The 26,450-nt window shown below is 38.7% G+C and overlaps 2 protein-coding genes across 2 annotated transcripts in view; both read left to right on the top strand.

Annotated features, from left to right (window-relative positions):
• Positions 1–18,799, top strand: part of LOC117306308 (pseudouridylate synthase 7 homolog) — a 97,093-nt gene extending 78,294 nt beyond the window's left edge. The window contains exons 12-18 of the mRNA XM_033790906.1: positions 956–1,113; positions 3,685–3,820; positions 6,045–6,161; positions 11,451–11,520; positions 13,406–13,465; positions 14,552–14,643; positions 17,804–18,799. Of these exons, the coding sequence (XP_033646797.1) occupies positions 956–1,113; positions 3,685–3,820; positions 6,045–6,161; positions 11,451–11,520; positions 13,406–13,465; positions 14,552–14,643; positions 17,804–17,991 (821 nt within the window). The 3' untranslated portion in view covers positions 17,992–18,799. The remainder of the gene's footprint in view (positions 1–955; positions 1,114–3,684; positions 3,821–6,044; positions 6,162–11,450; positions 11,521–13,405; positions 13,466–14,551; positions 14,644–17,803) is intronic.
• A 2,845-nt stretch (positions 18,800–21,644) lies between these two features.
• On the top strand, positions 21,645–24,636 carry LOC117307112 (cerebellin-2-like). Its single transcript, XM_033791772.1, has 2 exons — positions 21,645–21,831; positions 23,463–24,636. Exon 2 carries the CDS (start codon positions 23,481–23,483, stop codon positions 24,000–24,002), a length of 522 nt encoding a protein of 173 aa, XP_033647663.1. The 5' UTR covers positions 21,645–21,831; positions 23,463–23,480; the 3' UTR covers positions 24,003–24,636.
• The last annotated feature ends 1,814 nt before the right edge of the window (positions 24,637–26,450 follow it).

Raw genomic sequence — 26,450 nt, 5'->3', positions numbered from 1 at the left:
AACGCTGGAACCAACTTCCAGCACATGTTAGGAATGCGAACACACTAGATCTGTTCACAGTGCTGAGAAACACTGGGTTTAAAAAGGGTTTTCATGAACATATCAATAGTCCTGTGTGTTGTGTAACGCTCATAAAAGAACCCAGTGCACTTATCGAAAAGAGAAGGGGTTCGCCCCGGTGTTCCTGGTTTGATTGGAAGCATATTTTGCGCCACAGTACCTTGCCATGCACTGTAGCAAGTTGTAAAGTTCAATACAAAAGTTTGATTTTTTAATATATGGGGCTAGTGGTGTTTTTCCTGGCTGGACCAGAATTTTAATCATTGTCTATATTGTATTTTGCTTGTTGTAAAGTTTTTGTGCTGTTGAGTGTTGTGGTATAATCATCCATAGTCTTTATTTAAATTTGGCTGTTATTCTATTTTTAATATTAATTAATGTTTCTATAAACATATTTTTATATTAATACAATTTTAAAATTTTAATGTGTATGTAGTTGCTGGGCACCTTTGAAAAACAGTGTTTCACTGAGAGGTTTCCCCAGGGAGAGAAGAAATAAATAAATAAATAAATAATAAATAAATGTAAACTATCACATGGTGCTATGTACAAAAGATTAATTCAAAACATAGTCCCACATACTTGCAGGACATACTGTATGTTACAGCTTAGGGAGCGCCACTGAGTGGTGGATATGCATGCTATATAAGAAGCCACTATTATTATTGTTCTATATTCTACTGCTGTGGAGTAGATTTTCAGATTTGTCGTGAGACTTTTCAGTTCTGAAAAGAACTGTTCTGTCTTTTAACTACTACCTGGTTGGAAGGTAAAAAATCTTCACTACTACGGAGTGAGTTCTTGTATGGGTCTTAATGTTTTCATAAACCCATCAATAGAGGGCCAATGATTAGTTCTTAATCTGTATCTGCCCCCCTTCCTTCTCCCGCAACAGACAGACAAGACAACAGATGGAGACAGAAGTGGATGGACACAAAGAACGCTAAGTCCGTCATGGACATCCTCCCTAAGCACAAGACAATCTCCATTGAGATGCAGCTACTCAAGGGATTGTACGAGACCAGGAATAACTTCTTCCAGGCGTTGCAATGTGTAAGGTTGGCTTTTTGTTTATGTAGATGTTGTTTGAGAAGGCATGATGAAAATGAAAAAGTGGACACGAGGATTAAACGACTGTTTAAAACCAACTGGGTCATGGCTTTGGCCATGTGATAAAGGACAGAGCCAAAGGTGAGGTCCCTCACTGCATGACCACTGCCCTGCAAGGTTTAAACAGTCGTTTAATAACTTCTTCCAGGCGTCGCAATGTATAAGGTTGGCTTTTTTTTTTTTGGAGAAGGCATGATGAGTGACGGAATGAAGGAGTGGCGTCGAGGTCTTAAAAGGTTGTTTAGAAAACCGAGTGGGTCGATAAAGGATGGAGCTGAAGGTGAGGTCCCTTATTGCATGACCACTGCCCTGCAAGGTTTAAACAGTCGTTTGATAACTTTTTCCCGACGTTGCAATGTTTATGGTTGGCATTTTGCTGTATGTTATTGAGAAGGCATGATGAGTGAGGGAATGAAAGAGTGGTGACGAGGTCTTAAATGGTCGTTTAGAAAACCCACTGGGTTTATTGTGGCTCGGCAATGAAATTGGGGATGATTCCTGTCCTCAGGCCAGTTCACCAAAGGTCAAATTGCCTGCAGTGCTTAACAGTTGTCATATTTGTAGAAATAAAATTGGCATGCAGCTCATGGGAAATGTTATGCCTTGCAAATATTTCAACAAAATGTGTGTGTTTGGAACCACTCAAATGCACTGCTTTTTTAAAGGCAGTGGACACTATTGGTAATTGTAACTAGCCTTCACAGTTGGTGTATCTCATCATATGCATAAAATAACAAACCTGTAAAAGTTTGAGCTTAATCGATCATCGAACTTGTAAGATAATAATGAAAGAAAAAAAACACCCTTGTCACACGAAGTTGTGTGCGTTTAGATGGTTGATTTCGAGATCTCAAGTTCTATATCTGAGGTCTCTAAATCAAATTCGTGGAAAATTACTTTTTTCTCAAAAACTATGGCACTTCAGAGGGAGCCGTTTCTCACAATGTTTTATACCATCAGTCTCTCCACATTACTTGTCACCAAGAAAGGTTTTATGCTAATAATTATTTTGAGTAATTACCAATAGTGTCCACTGCCTTTAATAACAGTAATATTAAAGACTTGCAATGCGCACATATCCACCCCACTGGGTGTTCAAGACGCACCAAAAACAAAACTAAAGAAGATCAACATAACAAAATTAGTTCTTGAAAACCTGTGACATAAGATAAGTTTTGATAAAAGATTTGAAATTTGTGGCTCAAAAACAAGATCTTAGATTAAGTGGTAGAGAGATCCAAATGCGTGGCATAGCTGGCCATTTTAATAAATACAAAATAATAGCAAAAAAATGGCTCCCTGACGAATGAGCACACTACATTTCTGTCCGCATAAGTTTAGCTCAATGTCCATTACTCTTGTAGCGATATACTTTCAAAGCCACCCTAAGGGAAATCAAATTAACTAAAAGCTTTGTGAATTAGGTTCACTATTGAATTCTTTGAAGGGAAACTTGATTAGACGATGGTGAAAAAATAAGCCTAATTACTGGTATTGCATTACTATTGGTTGGGTTGGAGGTTGGAGTCTGCTGATTGAACCAATTGGGAAATTATCATGTCCTTGGTCCAAACAGGCTGTGAAAAGCTAGAGACATTTTTGATAACCATTTTGTGCAGTCCCTTTAACATGCTAAGACCTACATGTCCATTGTACCTCATGCTTAAAGGGTTTGGGTATCGGCTACTTTTTGTAGGACACAAAACACAATGTCCACAGATTTACATTAAACTTACACTGTTTAAAGATAATGATGGTAGAAAACTTACCTTAATATATTACTTGCTGAGTTGCTGTTGTTTTTTGAGAAATGAGTAAAACAATGTCAAGAAAACTATTTAAGCATGTACAACGTACTGGTGTGGTTAATGTTGTTAAGACAATAGAAACATTAAATATGAAAGTGGTCTCCATTTTATCGTTTAAAAGCATGTGGACAATATTGGTCACAGACCAGCGTCCTCACTTCATGTGACCAAACATGAACATGAAATTACAAAGTTGTGAAAAATTAAGTTCAATCGGTCACAGGCCTAGAATTACACACAAGCCACGGAGGCCATGGTCTTGGCCTTGGCGCCCCTTTAAAGGTTTCCCATTGACTTTAAGATTTTCCAGTGGATGTAAGTGCCCTTTTTGAAATGAAATTGGCCTTGCCCTTTCGAAGACAAAATACCAGGCTGCGCTTTCAGCTGAGTCTTAAGAAAATAGTGGGGAATTTTTCTTACGGTTGTCAAACATTGGGTGTTGGACTCAAGATATCAAAATTATTAGTGTTTTACTCATTTCTCAAAAAAACTCCACATTTGTCCACATTGACCATTTGTATACCATGTTAGTTAGATGCAAATCTGTAAGCGGTTATTTTGCTAATGTTTTGTACATCATAATAATAAATAACAATGTAGACGTGTAATGAGCACACCCTCCTGGGTGTTCAAGGCGCAGTAAACCAAAAACAAATGACAAAAAAGACAAGTTCTAATGATGATCCAATTTCCCCCCCGAGCGTAGATTCCAAGAAATGTCCGACTACTGTACGTGCACAGTTACCAGAGCTACATATGGAATACACTGATAACAAAACGCATCCAGAAGTACGGCTTGAACGTCATACCAGGGGATCTGATCGTAACAGAGGAAGTCAAAGGTAAAATGATGACTGATGTCTTAAGGGGTTGGCAGATCAAGCTCAATACATGTATAATCATACAACTAGAACAACATTGAATAATGGTTCATTTTTATTTCTAAAATGTTCCCCTTTGATTGCTTATGTTACATGTATGTCTTATTTATATACCTAAAGGTATTGTCCCTATAGTCTGTGATTTGGTTCATTTTTGGGCAATCCCTAGGCTTCTGTTTGCTTCGTTTTTTTTGTTATGTCTCTAATTGTTTTCCTAATGTTTTTAAAACCTACATTTCCTGTTATGGTTGCGGTGTGTTTTTGATGTTTTTAAGCTTGAAAGACTAAAAAAATAAAAAAAATAAATAAAAACATTGAAGGATGTTAATTTTTTGCATCAGGGGATGTTTTTACCCTTACACCTGTACAGTACTTCCCAAGTTATGTGGAAAAAAAACACTTCACAGGCAAATCACTCGGGTGGGATTCAAACCCACGACTTTTGCATAGACATATCTTAAAGAGAAACAGTTTACCCTAGTGTTTCTGGTTGTGGCTGTATTTGTAAACCCTGTAATAGTGCTGCATAAATCTCATAATTCAAAAACTTCACAAACCTGTCTTAAAATGTTTTTTGTTTATTAAGCACCTTGAGCACCTTTTTGGTTGATGCTTGAGCTATACCAAACTTAATACTATTATATTATCATTGTAAACAAAATGTACACTCATATGCTTATGTTTGATGTTTCTGGACTAAATTTTACCTATAATTAGTGAAAGGTTTAATTAGTGGAACATTTGAATATTTCCAGAATTGCCATAAATGATTGATGCTGAAGTGTACCATCCCTTTAAAAATGCTCAACATTGAGGTCAATGTTGCACATACATTGTCCCCAAACGGCAATTTTTTGTTGATGTCTCATTCTTTCTCAACTCGTGGGAGTTTTTAGAAAGTACACACACTTCCTTGACAATGACATCACATCAGGCGGTACAACCTCAAGGAAGTGCAGGATTATCTTAAAGTACACTTAGATCATTCTGGGATTAAGGCAGTAATGATCCCACGCATTATCAGCGATTACTCAAGCAGTTGGGTTCACTCTTCATCTTGAGAATCTGTGACATTATTTTTTAAATATTAAAGCCATATTGTGACACTTGTGCCCCTTGAGCAAGGCACTTGACTATATTTTCTTTGTACAAAGTTTATTCTGCGCTATCTGCCAGTCTCCTGGTGGATGATAACCATGCCTGCATCCATCCTTGTTGACAGTGAAAGGGGTGGGTAACCATGTCTCAGCCCCCATGTGATAGTTGATTTAGGTTGACAGCCCAAATCAGTTAAAGGAACATTACAGAATTGGGTTTTGCTAACAAAACAGTTGCTGGCAGTGTAAGCACTTTATGTAATCCACCATATACATAAACTGGCAAACCTGTAGAAGTTTGGGATCGATCGGCCATCTGGGTCACGAGAGAAGAGTGAAACACCAATTACACATTTTGCATTGCATCGATGCCAAAAAAATGAATAAAACGCTGACTAAAACGATTAACTCCAAACGCGAAGGTAGATTATTTGTTTCTCATCAAATATGACTTTTCAGACAGAAACTATCATCATTAGTAGACCGTGTAAGTTTGATGTAAATCTGTGATCTTCACGATTTTTGTTTCTTACCAATGCTGTAACGTCCTTTTGAGTGTATAGCCTTCACCTTTGGTAATTACTCAAAACAAATATTAACTTAAAAACTGACTTGGTAACAAGCATTGGAGAGCTAATGATAGTATAAAACATTGTTAGAAACGGCTCCCTCTGAAGTAGCATAGATTTTGAGAAAGAGGTTATTTCTCACTAAAATTATAAAAGACTTCTAGTTAGAAGTCTTTTATTCCTATCTGAAAGCACACAAATTCGTCAAGCAAGGGTGTTTTTTCTCATCACTTCTCGTAACTTCGATGACCAATTTAGCTCAAATTTTCCTTCAAAGTGGCTATCAGCCTTTAGATGTTAATAGGTGATATTTCATAGGAGAACAAAAAGCCTTTGAGACTGACTCTGCTAGGAGGGTCCAAATATCAAACCATTAACTTTTTCTTTTTTTAATACGGTATGTCCTCTTGGTTGGTAAGCAGTTTGCAACGACTAATTATATTTTCCCTCTTTCAAAGAAAATAATAAACCATTCAAGATCAATTTATGGTAAAAAGATCACTCTTTGATAAATTGCAGGGGAGGAGTCCGAAACCAAGGTGTTATTTCTTGATGCCAGCAACGTGGATAGCTACACCATACAAGACATCGTGTTGCCATTACCAGGTTACACCATGGAGTATCCTAAGAATGAAAGTAAGTGTACAACGTCGGGCCTTGAACTTTGCTCTTAAAGGGGCAAAGCAATGCGTAGTATTTTTGAATGCGTTAGGACGCTCTCAAACATATTTGTATTACTTTCGGGGGGGTATTCGTACCCGAAACAGTTAGTAGAGACTTTTCGTTTTCGAGGACGGATGGTTCTGCGACGGTAAAGATGACATTTGGCGTCATCTGCGCATGCGTCGGCTTTGAGGACGGTCGCCCCTCAATTTCTACGACAGTACTTGGGATGAATCTTCGTTGTGCTGAAAACGACAACGTTTAGCTGAACAACCGTCGCAGAACCATCCGTCGTCGAAAACGAAAAGTCCCTATTAAAGACTGGAGCACATTACCACCACAGACCACAGAAACGTTGAGTTAATCCAACGGTTCTTTTCAGAACCAACCCCAACTCATTTAGAGATTGTTATTACATGGTGTTACCGCAAACTCTTCTATAAACCACAGACATCATATCCATGATTGACAATTAGACCGTTAATGGAGCCGTTATAATCCCCCTACAAAGCAGCTCAAAACTACATTTGAGGCGCAACAAAAGTGACAGAATGCCTATTAAAACTCTGCAGGTCGAGTCGTGTATACCCCTGGATGTGATCAAAATACTGGTGAGAGTGCCCTCACACGGTCAAAAATACGATGTATTTCCCTCTGGTAAGGGGCATCTCTATGAGGTAATGTAACGGGAACATTGCACTGCAGCAAAAGTAAAGGGTAGCACATCAATAAGCCCTTTTAAATATGGCGGACGTGATATGCGCGTCACACACCGCGACTGATGCCACGCTCACCATGTTTGTGGCTATTAGGTTTACGTGTTAACGCCGCGTCGCCTAAAATGCGCACTTCACTGAATAACATACGTTCTATTTCTATGGTCAATACGCACAAATTTACCACAAGTGTACAGTGTTGTAGCATTGTGCCCGCCATACCTCAAAAAGGCTTATTGCTGTGGGTGCCATGGGTTGTTTCGAGGACTGGGACAAGCAAGATTGACAGAATTACATGTATGTGACAGGAGGACGACTCATCCACCATTAAACCACATCACGTAGGATGATGTCTATATCCAATAAAATCTTCTTAACTGGCTTAGAGTGGACAGTTTTATCTGGCTGGAAAAACTTCAAAGTGCCCTGAATTTGTTATGTCTTAACTGGCTCAGGATGGACAGTTGAGTGCCCTCAATCTGCCCGGAACTTTTTCTGAATTCCCTCAATTATTTGCAGAAAGTTATATGGCTGATGTGCATATCCAGCCTGAAATTCCATTGTGTATTCATTTCCCCGTTCGATACGGAGGGTACTGTGTCCCTTTTTTGAGAGTTATTGTTTAGTCCTAAATTCCAGACTTTTGTTTTTGTTATACAATGTGGCTTGCGCTCATTGAATCTATGAGTCCAGCCGTTGATTTTACCAAACTCTTCCTAACTTAGGATTAATCTTAGGACTTACGTAGGACGAGTTAAGTTCAGTAACCATAGGCATTAGGACATATTGGACCCATCCTAAGTTAGGATGAGTTACTCGATAGCATACATCCGAGCATTTCAGAAGGTAACCATAGATGTTAGGACCCATTAAACCCATCCTAAGTTAGGATGAGTTACTCAATAGGGTTTAATCCTAGCATTTTGTGAAATCGGTTGCAGGGATTATCAAAAGAAAATTATTTCATCATACTTCCTATTTTTTTATTTTTTTTTGTCGACAGTGACTCTCACCCCTGGTAAAAAAATCGATGCAATTTCAATCAAGTTGCTGAGCACAAATATTCCCCCAAAATCTTGCTTAGCGAAAACAGGTCACCAGCTAAAATACAATGTAATGTATTGCCTGTGACTTTCTCGGTGCTAGTTCTTACTTGCATAGCTGAAGCTTGAATTTGATTAGCAACAGCCTCTTGAACTCAGCCCTCAACTACTACAGACCTAGAGGTCAGATTGACATGTCAAAGGTCATTTACCCCAACTCAAGGCAGTCACCAATTATAAACACTGACTGGACTAATTACATACGCCTTGTGGTTTAATTGAGGGGGTCAGTTGTGATGTAAAGGCAGGCAGGCTGTACGCCAATCTTGTTTGGTTTATGAAAGATTAACCACTCAAAGTCTTTTTCCCCAAGGATCACTTTTTGAACTTTCTCCCAAGGTAATTTCTAAGACCTCCAAAGTCCGTCAGTCATAACTATTGCAAGATTGTTGCTTGCCCCCTAATTTTAAAGAGGTTCAAGTCCAAAATCTTCATCTCAAGTTGTGGTTTAAGAGAATTAAAGGCAGTAGACACTATTGGTAATTACTCAAAATAATTATCAGCATAAAACCTTACTTGGTAACGAGTAATGGGGAGAGGTTGATAGTATAAAACAGTGTGAGAAACAGCTCCCTCTGATGTGACATAGTTTTCGAGAAAGAAGTAATTTTCCACAAGTTTGATTTTGAGACCTCGGAATTTGATTTTGTGGTCTTGAAATCAAGCATCTGAAAGCACAACAAAAAAGTTTGTGTGACAAGTTGTTTTTTTCTTTCATAGTTATCTCGAAACTTTGACGACCAATTGAGCTCAAATGGTCACATGTTTATTATTTTTTCTGCATATTTTGAGATACACCAAGTGAGAAGACTGGTCTTTGACAATTACCAAAGGTATCCAGCGTCTTTAAGGGTCATTAGTTATCTAGTAGTCTAAGTTTGTAGTGATTGGGTTTAAGATAAACTTGATTTTTTAGATACAAAGTCCCATCCCGTTAAGGTGTTCTCTTTTCCTGCCACTTCCCTGGTAATATCGTACACTTGGGTGTGATCCCTGGCTATATAGCAGTTACAGGTTGTATGGCTTCCGATTGGCACTCTCTAAACAGACATACTGACAAAATAGGGAGATTGCCAACATAGGGCTAGATAGCTCCGTTGGTAGAGCGCCGGCACGTTGATCAGGAGGTTGCCGGTTCAAGTCCTGCTCTTGTCAACTTTTCTTTGTCCAAACCAAAAATATTAAGAGTAATACATTTTTTTTGTTAAACCTGTTGGAAACAAAGTTGGATTTTGAGACCAATTCCTGTAATGCAAGTCCAACCATTTGAACTTATACAAGGTGAAGAAACACAGACTGATGCTAGACATGGGCTTGGCAAGGCTATGTCACTGAGACTTACGTAGCACATGCGTAACAGACAACCTCACCCAAAGCTATGAAGACGTAATAGCACTCCCTGATGGGAGGTTGTTTCACTGGTCGGTATCTGATAGCATCAAGGATAGTTTAGTTAGACTCATTGTGCGTGTGTTTTGACAGGCGTGATATGCTTCCTACTTTAGTCTGATTTCCGTTTTGTTTGCCCTTCGGATAATCAGCAAAAAACTGTGATTAAGCAGTCTATTTAAGCCTTAACAGCATATGAAAAAGTAGGTGAGTCCTACCAAGGACCAAATATCATGCATGTTTTAGGGAAGGGGTGGGGGGGGGGGGTTTATGTTATGATAGACAGTGCTTAAAGACAGTGGACACTATTGGTAATTGTCAAAGACAGTAATTGTCTTCACAGTTGGTGTATCTCAACACATGCATAAAATAACAAACCTGTGAAAATAATAATGAAAGAAAAAAACACCCTTGTCACACGAAGTTGTGTGCTTTCTGATACTTGATTTCGAGAACTCAAATTCTAAACTTGAGGTCTCGAAATCAAATTTGATGAAAATTAATTCTTCCTTGAAAACTAAGTCACTTCAGAGGGAGCTGTTTCTCACATTGTTTTATACTATCAACCTCTCCCCATTACTCGTAATCAAGAAAGGTTTTATGATGATATTTATTTTGAGTAATTACCAATAGTGTCCACTGCCTTTAACATATTGCTCTGGAAAGTGACACAGTACAATAATAATGAGCGTGAGACCAGGCTTTCTGCTTGTTCTTATACCATTCTTAATATACTGTGGCTGTGCCGAGATGTAGAACAGAGAGCTACTCCAGTAGCTTTTTCCCCCTGTACTGCATCTCTTTGGAACTCCTTGCCTGGTGCATGTTTCCCTCATCCTATGATCTTCCATCTTTTAAGGGGAATATCAATTCCTACCTTCTGCTCCACTGAGTTTATGCAATTCTATGTTTTCTTCCTTGTAGCCCTTTACCTAGAGTGGCTTTTAGCCTTGTTTTGGGCGAACTTGCATAAATAAATAAAAATGTAAAAAATGTAAATACAAAATTCCAAGCACTTATATAGCATTCTTATGATGCAAAGTTATGACAACACATTACAATAAATAAAAACAGTGGTTCACAAATACAAAAAAAAACAAAAATACAAAAACTGAGAAGGAAGTATTTGAAGAAACAGAAGCGCGCATACATAAAATTAAATTTGGTTGAGACTAACGTGTGTCCTGGAAGTTCAAATACGTGCGAGACTTGCAGTGTCTATTGTCATGGCACTTTCAAACCATGTAGACTAATAAGCGGGGTGGGATCGAGAGAGATCACCTGTTGACGTCAGACAGGTAGACTCATAGGAAGGATTAGGAAAAAAGTGTTCCGGATCATACTTCAATCAATAATTATAAGTGAAAACTGTCAAAGGTTGCTCCGGTTCATGTTATGTATGACGTTCGTTAATCTAGTGATTGAAATAGAACAGTCTGTCACATTTGCATGATTTGTACTTCTTTTATTTCAACTTAGAATTTTCTTTAAATTTGATACTTTTTTGCCAAGGGTTTGATAAATTGTTGCGTAGTTTACTTTTAACATGTTTCCTCCATTGCTTATGACAACTTGGGTGGTTAGCAAGTGACTCTTCATACTGTATAAAATTGTCTTTCAATTGGAGACAGTTTTTTAAGGTTAGTTTAATTTTTGCGTAGGCACCGGACACTATTGGTAACTACTCTAAATAATTGTCAGCATAAAAGATTAACTTGGTAACAAGCATTGGACAGCTCTTAGTAGGAATAGAAACTGTGAGAAACAGCTCCCTCTGAAGTAACTGAGTGTTTGATTTGTCCAACAAGGGTATTTTTCTTTCATTATTTTCTTGCAATTTCAACGAACAATTGAGCTCAAATTTTTACAGATTTTTTTATTTTATGCATATGAGCAAGTGAGATTATTGGTCTTTGACATTTACCAAAGGTGTCCAGTGCCTTTAACATGTTTCCTTCATTGCTTATGACAACTTGAGTGGTTGACAAAGTGACTCTCGATATTGTATAAATAGTAAGTCCTTTTTTTGATGGCTCGGCCTGTTTCCTTTACAGTCGGTGACTGGTACGGTAACTTACTGCACAAAGACGGCCTTGACATTACGAATATGAGGCATCGGGTCAGGTAGGTGACTTACTATTAGGAGGATGTGATTCTTAATCATTCGTCATAAACAGAGAGCGGGTTCATCCCAGGGGAGTGTTGGTGCAAGGTTTTTTTTCTCTTTCTACGTAGTGCAGCGAATGGCCGGAGGCAAGACAGGACGCAAATTCTATTTTGGACATGGGGAAAAAAGTGCCCACCCCTTCCTTTCAGAGTGGAAAGTGGGTATAAGGAGTGGAAAGGGGGTATAAGGAGTGGAAATGGGGTATAAGGAGTGGAAAGGGGGTACATGTATAAGGAGTAGAAAGGGGTATAAGGAGTGGAAAGGGGGTATAAGGAGTGGAAAGGGGGTACATGTATAAGGAGTAGAAAGGGGTATAAGGAGTGGAAAGGGGGTATAAGGAGTGGAAAGGGGGTACATGTATAAGGAGTAGAAAGGGGTATAAGGAGTGGAAAGGGGGTATAAGGAGTGGAAAGGGGTATAAGGAGTGGAAAGGGGGTATAAGGAGTGGAAAGGGGTATAAGGAGTGGAAAGGCGTATAACGAGTGGAAAGGGGGTACATGTATAAGGAGTAGAAAGGGGTATAAGGAGTGGAAAGGGGGTATAAGGAGTGGAAAGGGGTATAACGAGTGGAAAGGGGGTACATGTATAAGGAGTGGAAAGGGGTATAAGGAGTGGAAAGGGGGTATAAGGAGTGGAAAGGGGTATAAGGAGTGGAAAGGGGGTACATGTATAAGGAGTGGAAAGGGGTATAAGGAGTGGAAAGGGGGTATAAGGAGTGGAAAGGGGGTACATGTATAAGGAGTGAAAGGGGTATAAGGAGTGGAAAGGGGGTACATGTATAAGGAGTGGAAAGGGGGTATAAGGAGTGGAAGGGAAAATTACTTGAAGACAAATTCTATTGCTTAGTTTGTAATTGTAACGCCATGGGTGGGGGTGGGACACAGAGACGATGGGAGAGTTCTGAGACAGTTTGCTCGTATGAGTAATTTTAATTAACGTTCATAAATGTTTGTGAAAATGAAGTATGTTTGCTGGGATGCAACTTAGAGATAAATCTTCTCTTAAAGGAACGCGTTGCCTTGGATCGGTCCAGTTGGTCTTTGAAAAGCGTTTGTAACCGTTTTTTATAAAATGCATACGGGTAGAAAGATGTAAAAGTAGAATACAATGATCCACACAAACATGCCTCGAAATTGCACGGTTTTCCTTTTACCTCGTCGACTACACGGTCGGCCATTTATGGGAGTCAAATTTTTGACTCCCATAAATGGCCGACCGTGTTAGTTCGCACAGTAAAAGGAAAACCACACAATTTCTAGGCAAACTTGTGTGGATCATTGTGTTCTACTTTTAAAACATCTTTCCAACCATATTATGCATTTTATAAAAAAACGATTACAAACGCTTTTTATAGACCAACTCGTCCGATCCAAGGCAACGTGTTCCTTTAATGTCTGCTGATTGGGACTTGAGCAACAAAACAAAAGTGTACAGGCCAAGACGTAAACTTGCCTAACTGTGAGGGCAGGGATGGTTCTTGTGATCGAATTAGCTTATGTAGCGCAAAATTATTTGTTGCACAGGCCGTGTTCTCCCCAAGGAGCTGAGATGGTTTAAGGAAAGAATTTCATGACAAAGTGAGCAGGGGTGATGATGTTGCTTTGAGATGCTCTTCGGGTGTGAAAAGCGCGATATAAAAACCAATAGGAGACTTTCCAACGCTAGGTGGCAGCAGACATACCGGGTAAATTTCCATTGTTTACGTAGTTCTGAACATGCGCATAATTCTGAGAACAATGGATTTACCCGGTAAGTCTGCTGCCCTCTATCGTCCCAGAAAGTCTCCCATTATTTTGAGTATTATTATTATTAATACTCCAAATTGATTGATTTTTTTCACAGGGATTATTCGCTAACAGGGACCTATAGGAAGATAGTAGTCAAACCAGACGCTGTATCATGGTAAGTATTTAAAGGCAGTGGACACTATTGGTAATTACTCAAAACATTTATTGGCATAAAACCTTACTTGGTAACGAGTAATGGAGAGCTGTTGATGGTATTAAACAATGTGAGAAATGGCTCCCTCTGAAATAGTAGTTTTCGAGAAAGAAGTAATTTTCCATGAATTCGATTTCGAGACCTCAGAATTAGATTTTGAGGTCTTGAAATCAAGCGTCTGAAAGCACACAACTTCGTGTGACAAGGGTGTTTTTTTCTTTCATTATTATCTCGCAACTTCGATGACCAAAAATTGAGCTCAAATTTTCACAGGTTTGCTATTTTATGCAAATGTTAAGATATACCAAGTGAGAAGACTGGTCTTTGACAATAACCAATAGTGTCCAGTGTCTAATAATATATAAGGATGTAATGGTTTATAAACATTGGACAGTTAAAACTTTTTTTATTAAAGGCACTGGACACTATTGGTAGTTACTCAAAACAAATTGTTAGCATAAAAACTTACTTGTTAACTAGCAGAGAAACGGCTCCCTCTGAAGTTATTTAGTTTTTACGAAAAAGGTAGTTTCTCACTCAATTAATAGATGATGCCTTTTATTATGCATCTGATAAAGCACACAAAGTTGTGCAACAAGGGTGTCTTTTCTTTCATTATTCTCTTGTAACTTCTCTTAAGTTAGGACGAGTAACTCGTCCTAAGTCGAGACAAGACTAGTCCTAACTGTGTGTGAAATCCACCCGTGGTGTAGCAAGACTCTTTTTTGGGGGGGGGGGGGGGCAAAGACATACATTTTTGTAGGGTTGGGTAAAAAAGTACTCAAACCATTAATTGTTTGTGCATTTTTACAGTTTTATAGGATTGTGAGGGAGATGGCTCCAAACTCCGAATGTTGTCAGAATTGTGTTTACATGTAAATACTGATTGGAACCAACTCTGAAAATGGAAACTGCTTACCCACCGAAACAACCTTTGGGTATAAATGCAAGATTGTTTTGCGTTGTCAATTAGCCGCATGACACTATTGAACAGACAAGATTTGAATGATGTTTATTTTGAATTGCTATTTTGTTCTTATATAACAGGTCCATCATACCATACAATGATGTTGTGTATCCATTAGTGCTGAGTGATCTGGATAGACTTGAAGGGAAACAGCCACCACAAGTTGAGACAGGTCAGTAATCAGTGAAAATAATTTTTTTTAATTTGTATCCTAGGGGATAATGGTTTATTGACGACATTTCACAAAATCATACATGTTGTAAAATTGTAATAACAAGACATTGTTAAAGGAATTTGGTACTTTTTCAAGATGTCCATAGATTTACATTAAACTTACAGGGTTTGAAGATAATGATAGTGGAAAGCTTCCCTTCAAATATTACTAACTGAGTTGCTGTAGTTTTTGAGAAATGAGTAAAACAATGTCATAAAAATTCGTTTGTAAATGCTTTAAATAATTTCATGACATTGTTTTACTCATTTCCCAAAAACTACAGCACCTCAGCACGTAGTATTTTCAGGGAAGCTTTCTACTATCATTATCTTCAAAGCGTGTAAGTTTAGTGTAAATCTGTTGACATTGTGTTTTTTGTCCTACAAAAAGTACCTTTAAAGCAAGACACAGCGTTTTTAAAGAGAATTAACTCCTTTTAAACATTAATCTTTGGTCAAAATCATTTATCATTAATTTCGGGCTGGATCTTTTTCAACAAAGTATCCTTTTAATAGATCCTATGCACAACACACAGCGCACATACAAGTGCGTCTCCTGTCTGCCATTGTGGGTGTCAAAACAGGCACAAAACGTAAGGAGTCCCCAAAAAAGGCAGTAATAGTTGACGAGCGTAAACATGTGTACCATCCTTTTGTGCGCATTTTTGAAACACAAAATGGGGGACAGGAGACGCGAGTGCAATGCGCATTTCGCAATTGGTCTATAGCATGACATTTTCTGAAATTTCATTATTTCTGGTAATGCTAGGGCCATGTCACACAAGACAAATTTTTTCCAAGAAGAGAATCCATTCACATTTGAACTTTCACATACTATTTTGGGGGGATTGTAAGACATTGTATGAACAATGATTTGGTTGCCTCTAAGTTTGCCCTTACACTCTGTATGGTCAAATAGCAGCATCTAACCTATTGGATAATCATCAAATCATCAAGTTAGTAAAAGTTGAATTAACAGCACAGAGAACAGCTATCGTCCAATAAGTTGACTCCTTTGTCCTCAGTAAGGGGGCTTTTTGATCTCAGTTAGGACACTTTTTTAGAGTGTGACATCATATGCAAGGGGTCACATCACGTCTATTGAGTGTCTTTTTAATAATTATACAAAATCTGTTGAAGATGTCAAATTAACTTATCAAAATTTAATTGACTGTCCACGAGCGTAATCGCGTAAATCGTAAGACCTTGTTCCAGACCTTTCTGTCATCAGTCGATCTGAGCCTAGCCATCTTAAGTTTGGCCATGACCTCAAGGATGGGACTAAGGGACAAGATGTCAGTTGGTCAGTCACCAATCAGTAACTAGTTGTTAATGACTTCCTTGACTCACCCCGTACCATGTTGGCCCATCCGTCCGGAGTCATTAGTGAGAAATCAAGATAATTGTTGCCCCAAGGTTGCCCACTTAATTCTTATGCTTCTTGCACATTGTCCAAAGAATGCCAAATTGACCGGGGGTGGATTTCACAAAGAACTATGACTAGTCTTATCTTGAGTTAGGACGAGTTACTCTTACTAAAGGATAAGCCCCAAGTTTTTAATATCTCCTAGAAAGAGTAAGGACTAGTTCTAATCATGCAACTTTTCAGCTGAACAGCTGATTTCCTCTTTCTTTTCAAAACAGTGGCATAGAAAACTTAATCTGCCATTTCCTCTTTTTTTTGGCAATAAAAAAGTTGCATGTCTGATTGACAGAGCAGGCATGATATTCTTCCTACTTTGGTCTAATTTGGGATTTTCTTTGGAAAATTCCCTTGGGAAAAATCAGACAAATTGTGATTAAATAACCTGAAAGGTCCTAGAGGGCTGACCTATAAGTACAACTGGAATAGGCTGTAGAGGTACAACTTATAAGCCTATGAGGTATGGCGGACGTGATAGGAGTGTACTGTTGGGTTTGGGTGTATAGACACAAATTTACCCAAACCTTATAGTGTTGTAGCATTGTGTCCGCCATATCTCGAAAAGGCTCATTCTATGTCCTTCATGAGTACTCGATTCAATGTTCCTACATTCTTAATGTTTTATTAAAGTCACCTGGAAATAGAATTTTTTTTCTTTCAAACGTAAGAGTATATGCTTACGAACAATAAAACAATTTTTTTTAGTATTTATTTGTCACGATTTATATGTTTAAAAAATATAAAATGTTTGGGGGGCTGACTCCGCCTACCCCTTTTGTGACGTCAATCGAGGCAGACTTTGCCTGCAATGCGTATAGTAAACACACGTGCAAAGTACATGTACGTCCCAAGTTGTGAGTTGGTACATTTCAAAAAGTGTTTTTCTGCATTCAGCAGCAATACACCTGGTCGGCATTGCTGGAAAAAACAAAAAACAAATTTCTTTTTGAAATGTACAAACTCACGACTTGGTCCGTACATGTACGTTGCAATTGTGTTTACTCTACGCATTACAGGCAAAGTCTGCCTCGATTGACGTCACGAACAGCGCCCTCTCGGGTCGGGGTCTACTCTTAAATTTGTAAATAACATAAGAACTGATTTTTTAAAACCTTAGTTAACTGTTTATTCACATTCCACTCATCAACACACATATATTAGTGACAAAAGCTTTATTTTGAAAAAATACCACTTCCAGGTGACTTTAATACATGATTAGGCCAACCAGCCACTTTATGAAAGCTTGCCTGATCATCTTTATCAGGAAAGCTTGATGGAAGTGAATTTTTTTTCTTTTTTCTTTTTTCTTTTTTTCTTTTTTCTTAAGCTACAGTGACTGTCGGTGCACTCTCTTGTGCCAAACTGGTTCTCCCCACAAATTCCACTGGATACTGTGGTCTAAAGTTCATAAGCCATGGGGTTTCCACTTAATACTAGCAGTAGAAACACTTTTAAAAAAACATGAATGGAAAGCTAGCCTAGAAGGTATGGAACTTTGTGCGCTTCTGTGGTACCTGTGTGTAGGGGTGTTAACCTTTAGTTGGACTTCCTAGGTTTCCTGCTTGGTGCTAAATTCCATTGTCACATTGCTCATGTGGCATCCATGGTTATGAAAAAGACCATGTTTTTCCTGTCTCATGATTTTGATGCATTTTTAACACCAACCCTCGATATCTTATTGACTTCCTGCTTACAGACGGTCAGCTACGTGCACTGAGGTTAGAGTTCACCCTCTCCAGCTGTTGCTATGCAACCATGGCCATCAGAGAGGTTCTCAAGATTGACACTTCGGCCGCTCATCAGTCAACTCTGAATACAACCATGGATGGAGCAACCCTAGCAGATGCAGAATCTCTCCCCAATGATGAGGAAGATGGCAACTGAGGTTACAACTCCTTGAAATGAGACTACCACTCCCTGGTGGTGAACTTTGCAGCTTAGAGCAACCTCTTGAAATGAAACTACCACTGCGTGATGGTGAAGGTTACAGCTAAGAGCAACTTCTTGAAATGAGACTATACCACTTCGTGATGGTGAACTTTGCATCTAAGAGCAACTTCTCGAAATGAGACTACCAGTGCGTGATGGTGAAGGTTGCAGCTAAGTGCAACCTCTTGAAATGAGACTACAACTGCCTTATGGTGAAGGTTGCAGCTACTGTAAAAAAAACAATTCTGGAAACACGGCTATCACTGCCTGATGGTGAAGTTTGCTGCTAAGAACAACTTCTCGAAACTAGACTACCAGAGTCTGTACCCATTATGTTGAAGATTGCAACTGAGGACAAACGCTTGAAACTAGACTATCTGAATTTGCATCCACTCATAGTGAAGATTGCAACTGAGAACATCTTGTAAGTAGATGGTAACCTACTTAAAAGCTCCCTCAACGTATGACAGTGTAACAGGTCGCTGTAACCTCAATACATGATCTTATGATAGACCTTCCCATCGACTAATAGGCTGTTTCAGAATCAAGGGTCTTGATCATGGGGATTGGTTGCAACATCTGGCACTCCAGGCGTAACCACTGGCACAGCCATTAATCAGATTCTTTAAAAATAACATATATGGGAAATTATTTTGCCTATTAAATTTAAAGTTGTACTACTTGATGGTATTTAAAGGCAGTGGACACTATTAGTAATTACTCGAAACAATTATTAGCATAAAACCTTATTTGGTGACGAGTATCGGGGAGAGGTTGATAGTATCAAACATTGTGAGAAGCGGCTCCCTCTGAAGTTACCTAGTTTTGAGAAGGAAGTAATTTTTCCATGAATTTGATTTTGAGACCTCAAAATTCAAGCATCTGAAAGCACACATCTTCGTGTGACAGGGGTGTTTTTTCTTTCGTAGTTATCTCGCAACTCCAACGGCCAATCAAGCTCAAGTTTTCACAGGTCGTTATTTTGTGCATATGTTGAGATACACCAAGTGAGAAGACTGGTCTTTGACAGTTACCAATAGTGTCCAGTGTCTTTAACAAAAGATTTACCACAAAAATACCTTTGTTAAGAGAGTTTTGGTAAAAAATAAAAACTGTGCAAATGAGTTGTAATGTGGCAAATCGTGCTGTTTTTTTAGTGTAACCATGTTTTTTAAATGATGGCTGTATACAGCCAGCAGAGCAAAAAAGAAGGAACACATCAACACATGAAATATCCTACTATTATACCCTATTTTAAATTTCTGTTTTTAGCTTTTAATTATGAATTTCAAATCGTAACATGTACCCATATTAATGTTTTTTTCTTTAACCAGAAACAAAAGTTTTAGGATATACAGGTGACAATATTTACTTAAATCATTTCTGAAAAGAAGTGACTGAGACTAATTCAACCGAGAGGAAACCGCTATAAAGAAAATAGTGTTCAGGAGGGATTAGCCCCAAGATTACAGCTGTACGAACTTTCCTATGTTGATTTTATCAGAAATCAAATGTTGCTTCACAATGGGGACCTCCTATGGTTCATTCAAATTAAACCAAGTGAAGATTACACAAAGCAGTTTGAGTTTTTAAATGGATTTGTACTTACTCCTGATGGGGAGATTTGGGTCCTTTTGAAAACCAAGGCTTGGCTGTGGCTTGGGATTAGGCTGTGGCTTGGAATAAGGGCCGTGGCTTGGAATAAGGGCTGTGGCTTGGAATAAGGGTTGTGGCTTGGGCTTAGGCTGTGACTTGGGCTTAGGTTGCAGCTCTGGATTAGGCTGTGGCTTGGGATTAGGCTGTGAGATGGGATTAGGTTGCAACTTGGGATTAGGCTGTGGCTTGGGATTGGGTTGCAGCTTGGGATTAGGCTGTGGCTCGGGCTTAGGCTGTGGCTCGGGCTTAGACTGCAGCTTAGAATTAGGCTGTGGGTTTGAATCGGGCTTGGAATTTGCTTAGGCTTGGAATAAGGGCTTGGTTTGGTCTTAGGATGTGGCTTGCGTTTGGACTGTGGTTTGGCTTCAGCTTCCATCAGAAATAAATGCCTTTTTCTCACCCAAGCCGTTTGTTAAAAAGGGCCTTTCCTGAATGGATAATATTGTGGTCTTCATTATTCAAAGAGGATAAGGCAAACAAAAACACTTAAATATCAGAGATGCACTTGTAGAAATCTCACAGGTGATGTACAACGGAGTACAGTAAAAGAGGCAAAGCAAGTAAAACAAACTGATTTTTGTTGTTTATTCTGTTAATGATCTGTTTGGCAGCAAATGTTACAAGACAACAAAGTACAGACAGTCAAAGTTGGATAAAACTACTAGTGATACAAGGAAAATCAATGTTAAAAGTGCACTCATGCGGTCAAAAATACAGTCAATCAAACCCAACAAATTGTACAAGAAAATACATGCAAGAAAATACCAACGAATGATATTACTGAGAGACGAAACGAATTACTCTCCAATGTCATACAAAACCAATTGCGGTGAGACGCTCAATGGTTTTGCCACTTTTTATTATCATTCTATATTTTTTGTTATGTAACTATTTGCATTGGTTATTTTCCTGATCATTTTATTTTATTCGATCAATTTCAACTGCATTTTGCTTCATTTTAAAAATCTAGGAACGCTTTTAATTAGAAAGATTAAATGATAAACAATTAAACTAGCATGGACCAATTTTCGTCAAAGAAATTATTGTTAATTTTGTTTTCACAGAACTCTTAGTACCGGTATACAGTGCTAACACACGACGGTGTGTATGGGCAAAACCAAAATGAATATTCTTTACCCCGTTGCAAATTTAACAATCTATGAAATGATTGTTGTTGGAATTGTTTTTCTCTAAACAAATTTTGATGTGCTGTGTCAAAACGAAAATCACAAAATACTTGCATGATATTTGGCCTGGACACTACTAAAAATCATTAGTAGCGTAAAAACTTACTTGGTTTAATGAGCAATGGAGAGCTGTTGGTATAGTATAAAACGTGTGAGAAGAGGCTCCCTCTGAAGTAACGTAGTTTTTGAAAAAGAAGTAATTTTCCACGAATTTGATTTTGAGACCTCAGAATTAGATTTTGAGGTCTCGAAATCAAGCATCTAAAAGCACACAACTTCGTGTGACAAGGGTGTTTTTTCTTTCATTGTTGTCTCGCAACTAAGTAAATTAAATTTACGCAAAATACCCTGGCAGGGGCTGTCCAGGTTTCTTTAAGGCAAAAGAAGACAAAAACTGCCATCAAATCGATGTGCCCTCCCGATCCCAGACCCCGCCAAAAAACGGCATACATGTATAAAACATAATAGAAAATAAAAGTATGAATATTACAAAATAGAGATGATAAAATATTATAGTACAAAACACATGTTGGTAAAAACAAATTCGCCAAAAAGAGGGAAAACATGAATGTTAAAGACATTTATACCACATGTCGGGCTGAATTGAAGTTCATATAGAGTCTTTGTCCGTAAAAGCCTAATGAAATTGTCCAATAGTTTGTTCGGGATGGATGACCAAGCCAGCCAGGCCCTTGCGTGTTTTGCACAATTACATTCTTTCTGTCAATGAAATATTTGAAATTGTTGCGATTGATCTAGTTGACAATTCCGTTACATAACAGTTGAGTAATCTTTCTTGTCACAATGTTCCACAAGAAAACTGCTGAGCTGTGAAAGTCTTCAAACTGAATTCAGTTTGACCATAGAGAAGTTAGACGCTAATAAGACACCGAACGGTTGAGGCTTGCTTGAAATTTTGGCTGAAGAAGGGGAATTTCGCTGCCCAGGAACGGTAAGATTTGACCCACAAACGTGCACCACCTATAATCATCAGAGACATGCAACTCATGAGCTGATTTCCTCTTTTTCTTTTCAAAACAGTGCCATAGAAAACTGAAAAACAGTGTTCAAAAGTTAATGGTTGATCGGCCATTTTCTCGTTTTTGCAATCAGAAAGTTGCATGTCTGTATTACTCTGTTCTATAGGAACCGTGGGTTTAAATGTGTTTAAATTTTCGCTGTGCTTGGTATTATTTCTGCCAACACGTTGAAGACATCATAAGAACTTGAGCCATATAACTATAGTAATTATATAGAGTTGTTTCTTTATTTTCCACTGGTGTTTTTGTGCGGAAAGTCTTACAAAAATACAGACGCACGTGTGATGTAATTTTGAAGTAAATTAAAACGTTTTCCTGCCTTAATCACGGACTCTGTTTGTACAATTCATACAAACAATGAGTCCGTGATTAGGGCTACGCTACCTGTATTCCAATCAGTTTCTTAACCACTTATTTTGCTTGATGCTGAAACTATACGGGAAACATTTCCGTGTCCTGCCACCACTTTTTCATTCGCTGATATCTAATTTAGTCAAATAAGATATCCCTTTAAATAAAAATGAATGAAACAAGTATTGGCAGGTTATACTTAAATCTTTCCGCAAAAGGTCATTCAAACCAGTTATTGCAGGACCGGTGTCGCATGCAATTATGTCCCCTATGCAATACTATTCGGAAGACATTATTGCATATGCAATAATGTCCGCCGGACGGTTTTGCATATGCAATCGTGTCCGCCCGGACGCTGCTGCATAATGCAATTGTGTCCGCCCGGACACATTTGCATATGCAGTTGTGTCCACCCGTGCAAAACCGTCCTTGCAGTAAATTAAACGCCCTTGGTCGACGGAACATGTTCGCCATTTTTTTTACAAGTTGTAAAGTGACTGACATGATGGGAAATGTTCGGCCGTTGGGTACTCGCTCCAATCATAAAATACGTGAATGTTCATGCTCCCGAATACGTAGGTTCAGTGAGTGCTTACGCGCGCACATGCGACATGGACAGTCATGTACATGTCCACCGGGCGGTTTTTGCACAGCCCCGGACACGATTGCATATGCACAAGTGTCCGGAGCGGAAAGTTTTGCATGGTGGACACAATTACCTAAAACCGGTCGTAAAGCCTCACACTTCACCTAAACATTTGCAGTGATTTTTTTTCCATCTGACATTTTATGCCGTGACTGTTGGGACTAATATTATATTTTTCATTTACATCTTGGAACGAAGGCAGATGATTAATTATATTATGTCAAATTCTCCGTCAGATAATGTGTTATATTGTGACATATAACTTCTCAACTGTTGGAAAGGTCGGCCAAAATTGAACAGTTTATAAAAAATGACTCGGGCGCACATAATTAAATATTAATTTATTCATTTATATTGCGCCCATTCCATAAAATGTACACAAGCGCATAACAAAATAATTATAAAAAATATAACATTTAACAACAGGAAAATATACAGCAATCCAAACAAACTACAAGAACCTTACAGGACAATCCGAAGAGTTAGGGCCTTCTTTATTTAAATTCTATTTCCATAATGTTTCAATTGGTCCATATCACATTACAGTCCGTGGACCAGTTTACAATGATGGGTTTGCTCCATAGCTTGATCGGCATCTCCCTCCTGCTCACCCTACCATCCGTCAGTGATGCTAACCTCCGATACCTTCGCACTGTGGCCTTCTCGGTAGCGAGAATGTCCCCCGTGCAAGTAACATCCGAGCAGATCATCGGCGATTACGACACCGTCACCAGACCCGACAATAACCACTTCGACCCGGCTCTGGGTGTCTTCACGTCCCCGCTAAAAGGAGTCTACGCCATCGATTTTAGTTTTCACCAGGACAGAGTCTTCACCAAAAGTACAACTACCAAGACGTTTATCAAACTGACCATGGAGACGGCATCCGACGGCAAGAGAACATTTTTGGCACCAGAGGGACGTCCAGCTACGGTGACCTCCCCTATATCGGTGCAAGGGGCCTCCGTTCTGCTGGAACTGGACAAGGGCGACAAGATCTACCTCGAGGCATCTCAGCCCGTTGGAGCAAATACACAACAACCAATTGCTTTCAGTGGATACTTGATCACTCGCACTTTGGATTAATAATTAGGCTAATGTGATCACTTGAACGTGATGTACTAAGACAAACCGTAGGCCTATATCTGATGGGTCACATTTAAGCTAGGCTCAAGTATCAATTTATTCCGAGCTGGGAAAAGTTAAATTTATTAATTTTATCTGGATGCACTTGGCCTCTTAACAAAAGTATTCGTAGTCAGATACTGAGACCAGGGAGACCATGGAGGTATCTCCATGCTGAGACAAAAACTAACTATTCATCAATTAGGCCTATTTTACACACCGGACAATCTCGGTGGTCTAGTTGGTATGACACTGCCCTAGAATTGCGTGAGGTCGTGGGTTCGAATCCCACCGAGTAACATGCCTGTGCACTTAGCCTCTTTACAAAAGTATTCGTAGTCATATACTCGGACAAATCTATTTATTAATTAATTTAGCTACCGGGAAATCTCCGTGGTTTAGTTTGTATGAAACTGCTTTTGAATTGTAAAGTTCGTGGGTTCGAATCCCACCCGAGTAATTATGCCTGTGGATTTTCCCCCCATACAACTCGGGAGATTAAACAATGCTAACACACATCGGTGTATATGGGTAAAACCAAACTGATTATTCTTTTCCCCGATGCAATGAATAAACATTTATTAATTATTTCCAAGATTTTGTTTCCACTATTTAAAATCATTACAAACGCAGAGATTGCACATTGCGTGGATTCTTGTACAAAACCCAAGCACAATCACCGAACAGTCAAACTGGTTTAGTGGATGTAGTTGAACCACACAAGATCAACATAATTAAATTAATGTGAACCCTGAACCGGCCATTAGCGAAAATTGTCTCTTTATTTAAAAAACAATAACTTCAACAAGTTTACAACAATCGGTGAGAATTGTTGGCCACACCAACGTTCAGAGTTCATCTTTATCCAAAATGCTACCTTGATCTCTTTTGCCAACCTTTTTTGAGAAACAAAGATATTTAAAACAAAAAGTAAATGAATAAAAAACTAAATTTAATATTGATTTTTGCTTTTTTTGCTTATCACCGCAAATTGTTCACTTTGTTATCAAAACATTACAACTATGTGGTTACTAAACTGAGAGTGACAATAAATCTTTATAACTTGGCTTATACATTGAACATTATTTGAATCGGCAATGAGTCTACTTTAAAGTCACCTGGAAATATAATTTTTTTTCTTTCAAACATAAGAGTATATGCTTACGAACAATAAAACAATTTTTTTAGTAATTGTTTGTCACGATTTATATGTTTAAAAAATATATAAAGTTGTTTGGGGGGCTGACTCCGCTTACCCCTTTTGTGACGTCAATCGAGGCAGACTTTGCCTGCAATGCGTATAGTAAACACACGTGCAAAGTACATGTACGTCCAAGTCGTGAGTTGGTACATTTTAAAAAGTGTTCTTCTGCATTCAGCAGCAATACACCTGGTCGGCATTGCCGGAAAAAACGATTTTTTTTTTTTTGAAACGTACAAACTCACGACTTGGTCCGTACATGTACTTTGCAATTTATTTACTCTACGCATTACAGGCAAAGTCTGCCTCGATTGACGTCACGAACAGCGCCCTCTCGGGTCGGGGTCTACTCTTAAATTTGTAAATAACATAAGAACTGATTTTGTTTAAACTTAGTTAACTGTTTATTCACATTCCCTCATCAAAACACATATATTAGTGACAAAAGCTTTATTTTGAAAATATACCACTTCCAGGTGACTTTAAATTTCATTATAAGGCCGTGTCCGAATTGGCGACTTTGGCTACAGCTACGTCTAGATCAGCGCGTCTGTCAGTGTTGAAGAATAGCAGACGCGCGCGCCCTAGCCGTAGCTGTAGCCGAAGTCGCCCATTCGGACACGGCCTTATATTGTAAACAATCATAACTTATTCAACACCTTGAAATGAAATGAATATCAGTCATTCAGACGAAAAAGTGTGGATTTATTAGTGAGCACTTTAAGAAGTCCCAAGTCACAAGTCCCATTATACGAACACGCAGGATTTAAGATGTCCAAAGATGTCCAGTGTTTTATGATTTCAGGACTTGTTTTTCCCAAGGTTGTGGGTTCGAATTCCATAAACTAAACCGCTGATAACTTTACTGAATCAAAATTTATTGATTTTATGCAACTCGTAATTTGAGAGAGATTGGCTGTTTTTACAGCTTGTTGTTTATATCCCTTTGGAGTTTGCCAAGTTCCCTGACGGGAAGATCATTTTAAACATAGGCCGTGTCCGAAACGACGACTTCGGCTACAGCTACGTCTAGATCAGCGCGTCTACCAGTGTTGAAGAATAGCAGACGCGCGCGATCTAGCCGTAGCTGTAGCCGAAGTCGCCGTTTCGGACACGGCCATAAGGGGGACAAATTTCCCAGGGCACATGTCGAGTAGGATTCTACTCTACTCTACTCAGTATATAACTGGTACTCTTCACGTCGCTGC

This window comes from Asterias rubens, chromosome 2, assembly GCF_902459465.1.
Source record: "Asterias rubens chromosome 2, eAstRub1.3, whole genome shotgun sequence".
Taxonomy (NCBI): Eukaryota; Metazoa; Echinodermata; class Asteroidea; order Forcipulatida; family Asteriidae; genus Asterias; species Asterias rubens.
This window is presented reverse-complemented; position numbering and strand designations above follow the sequence as displayed.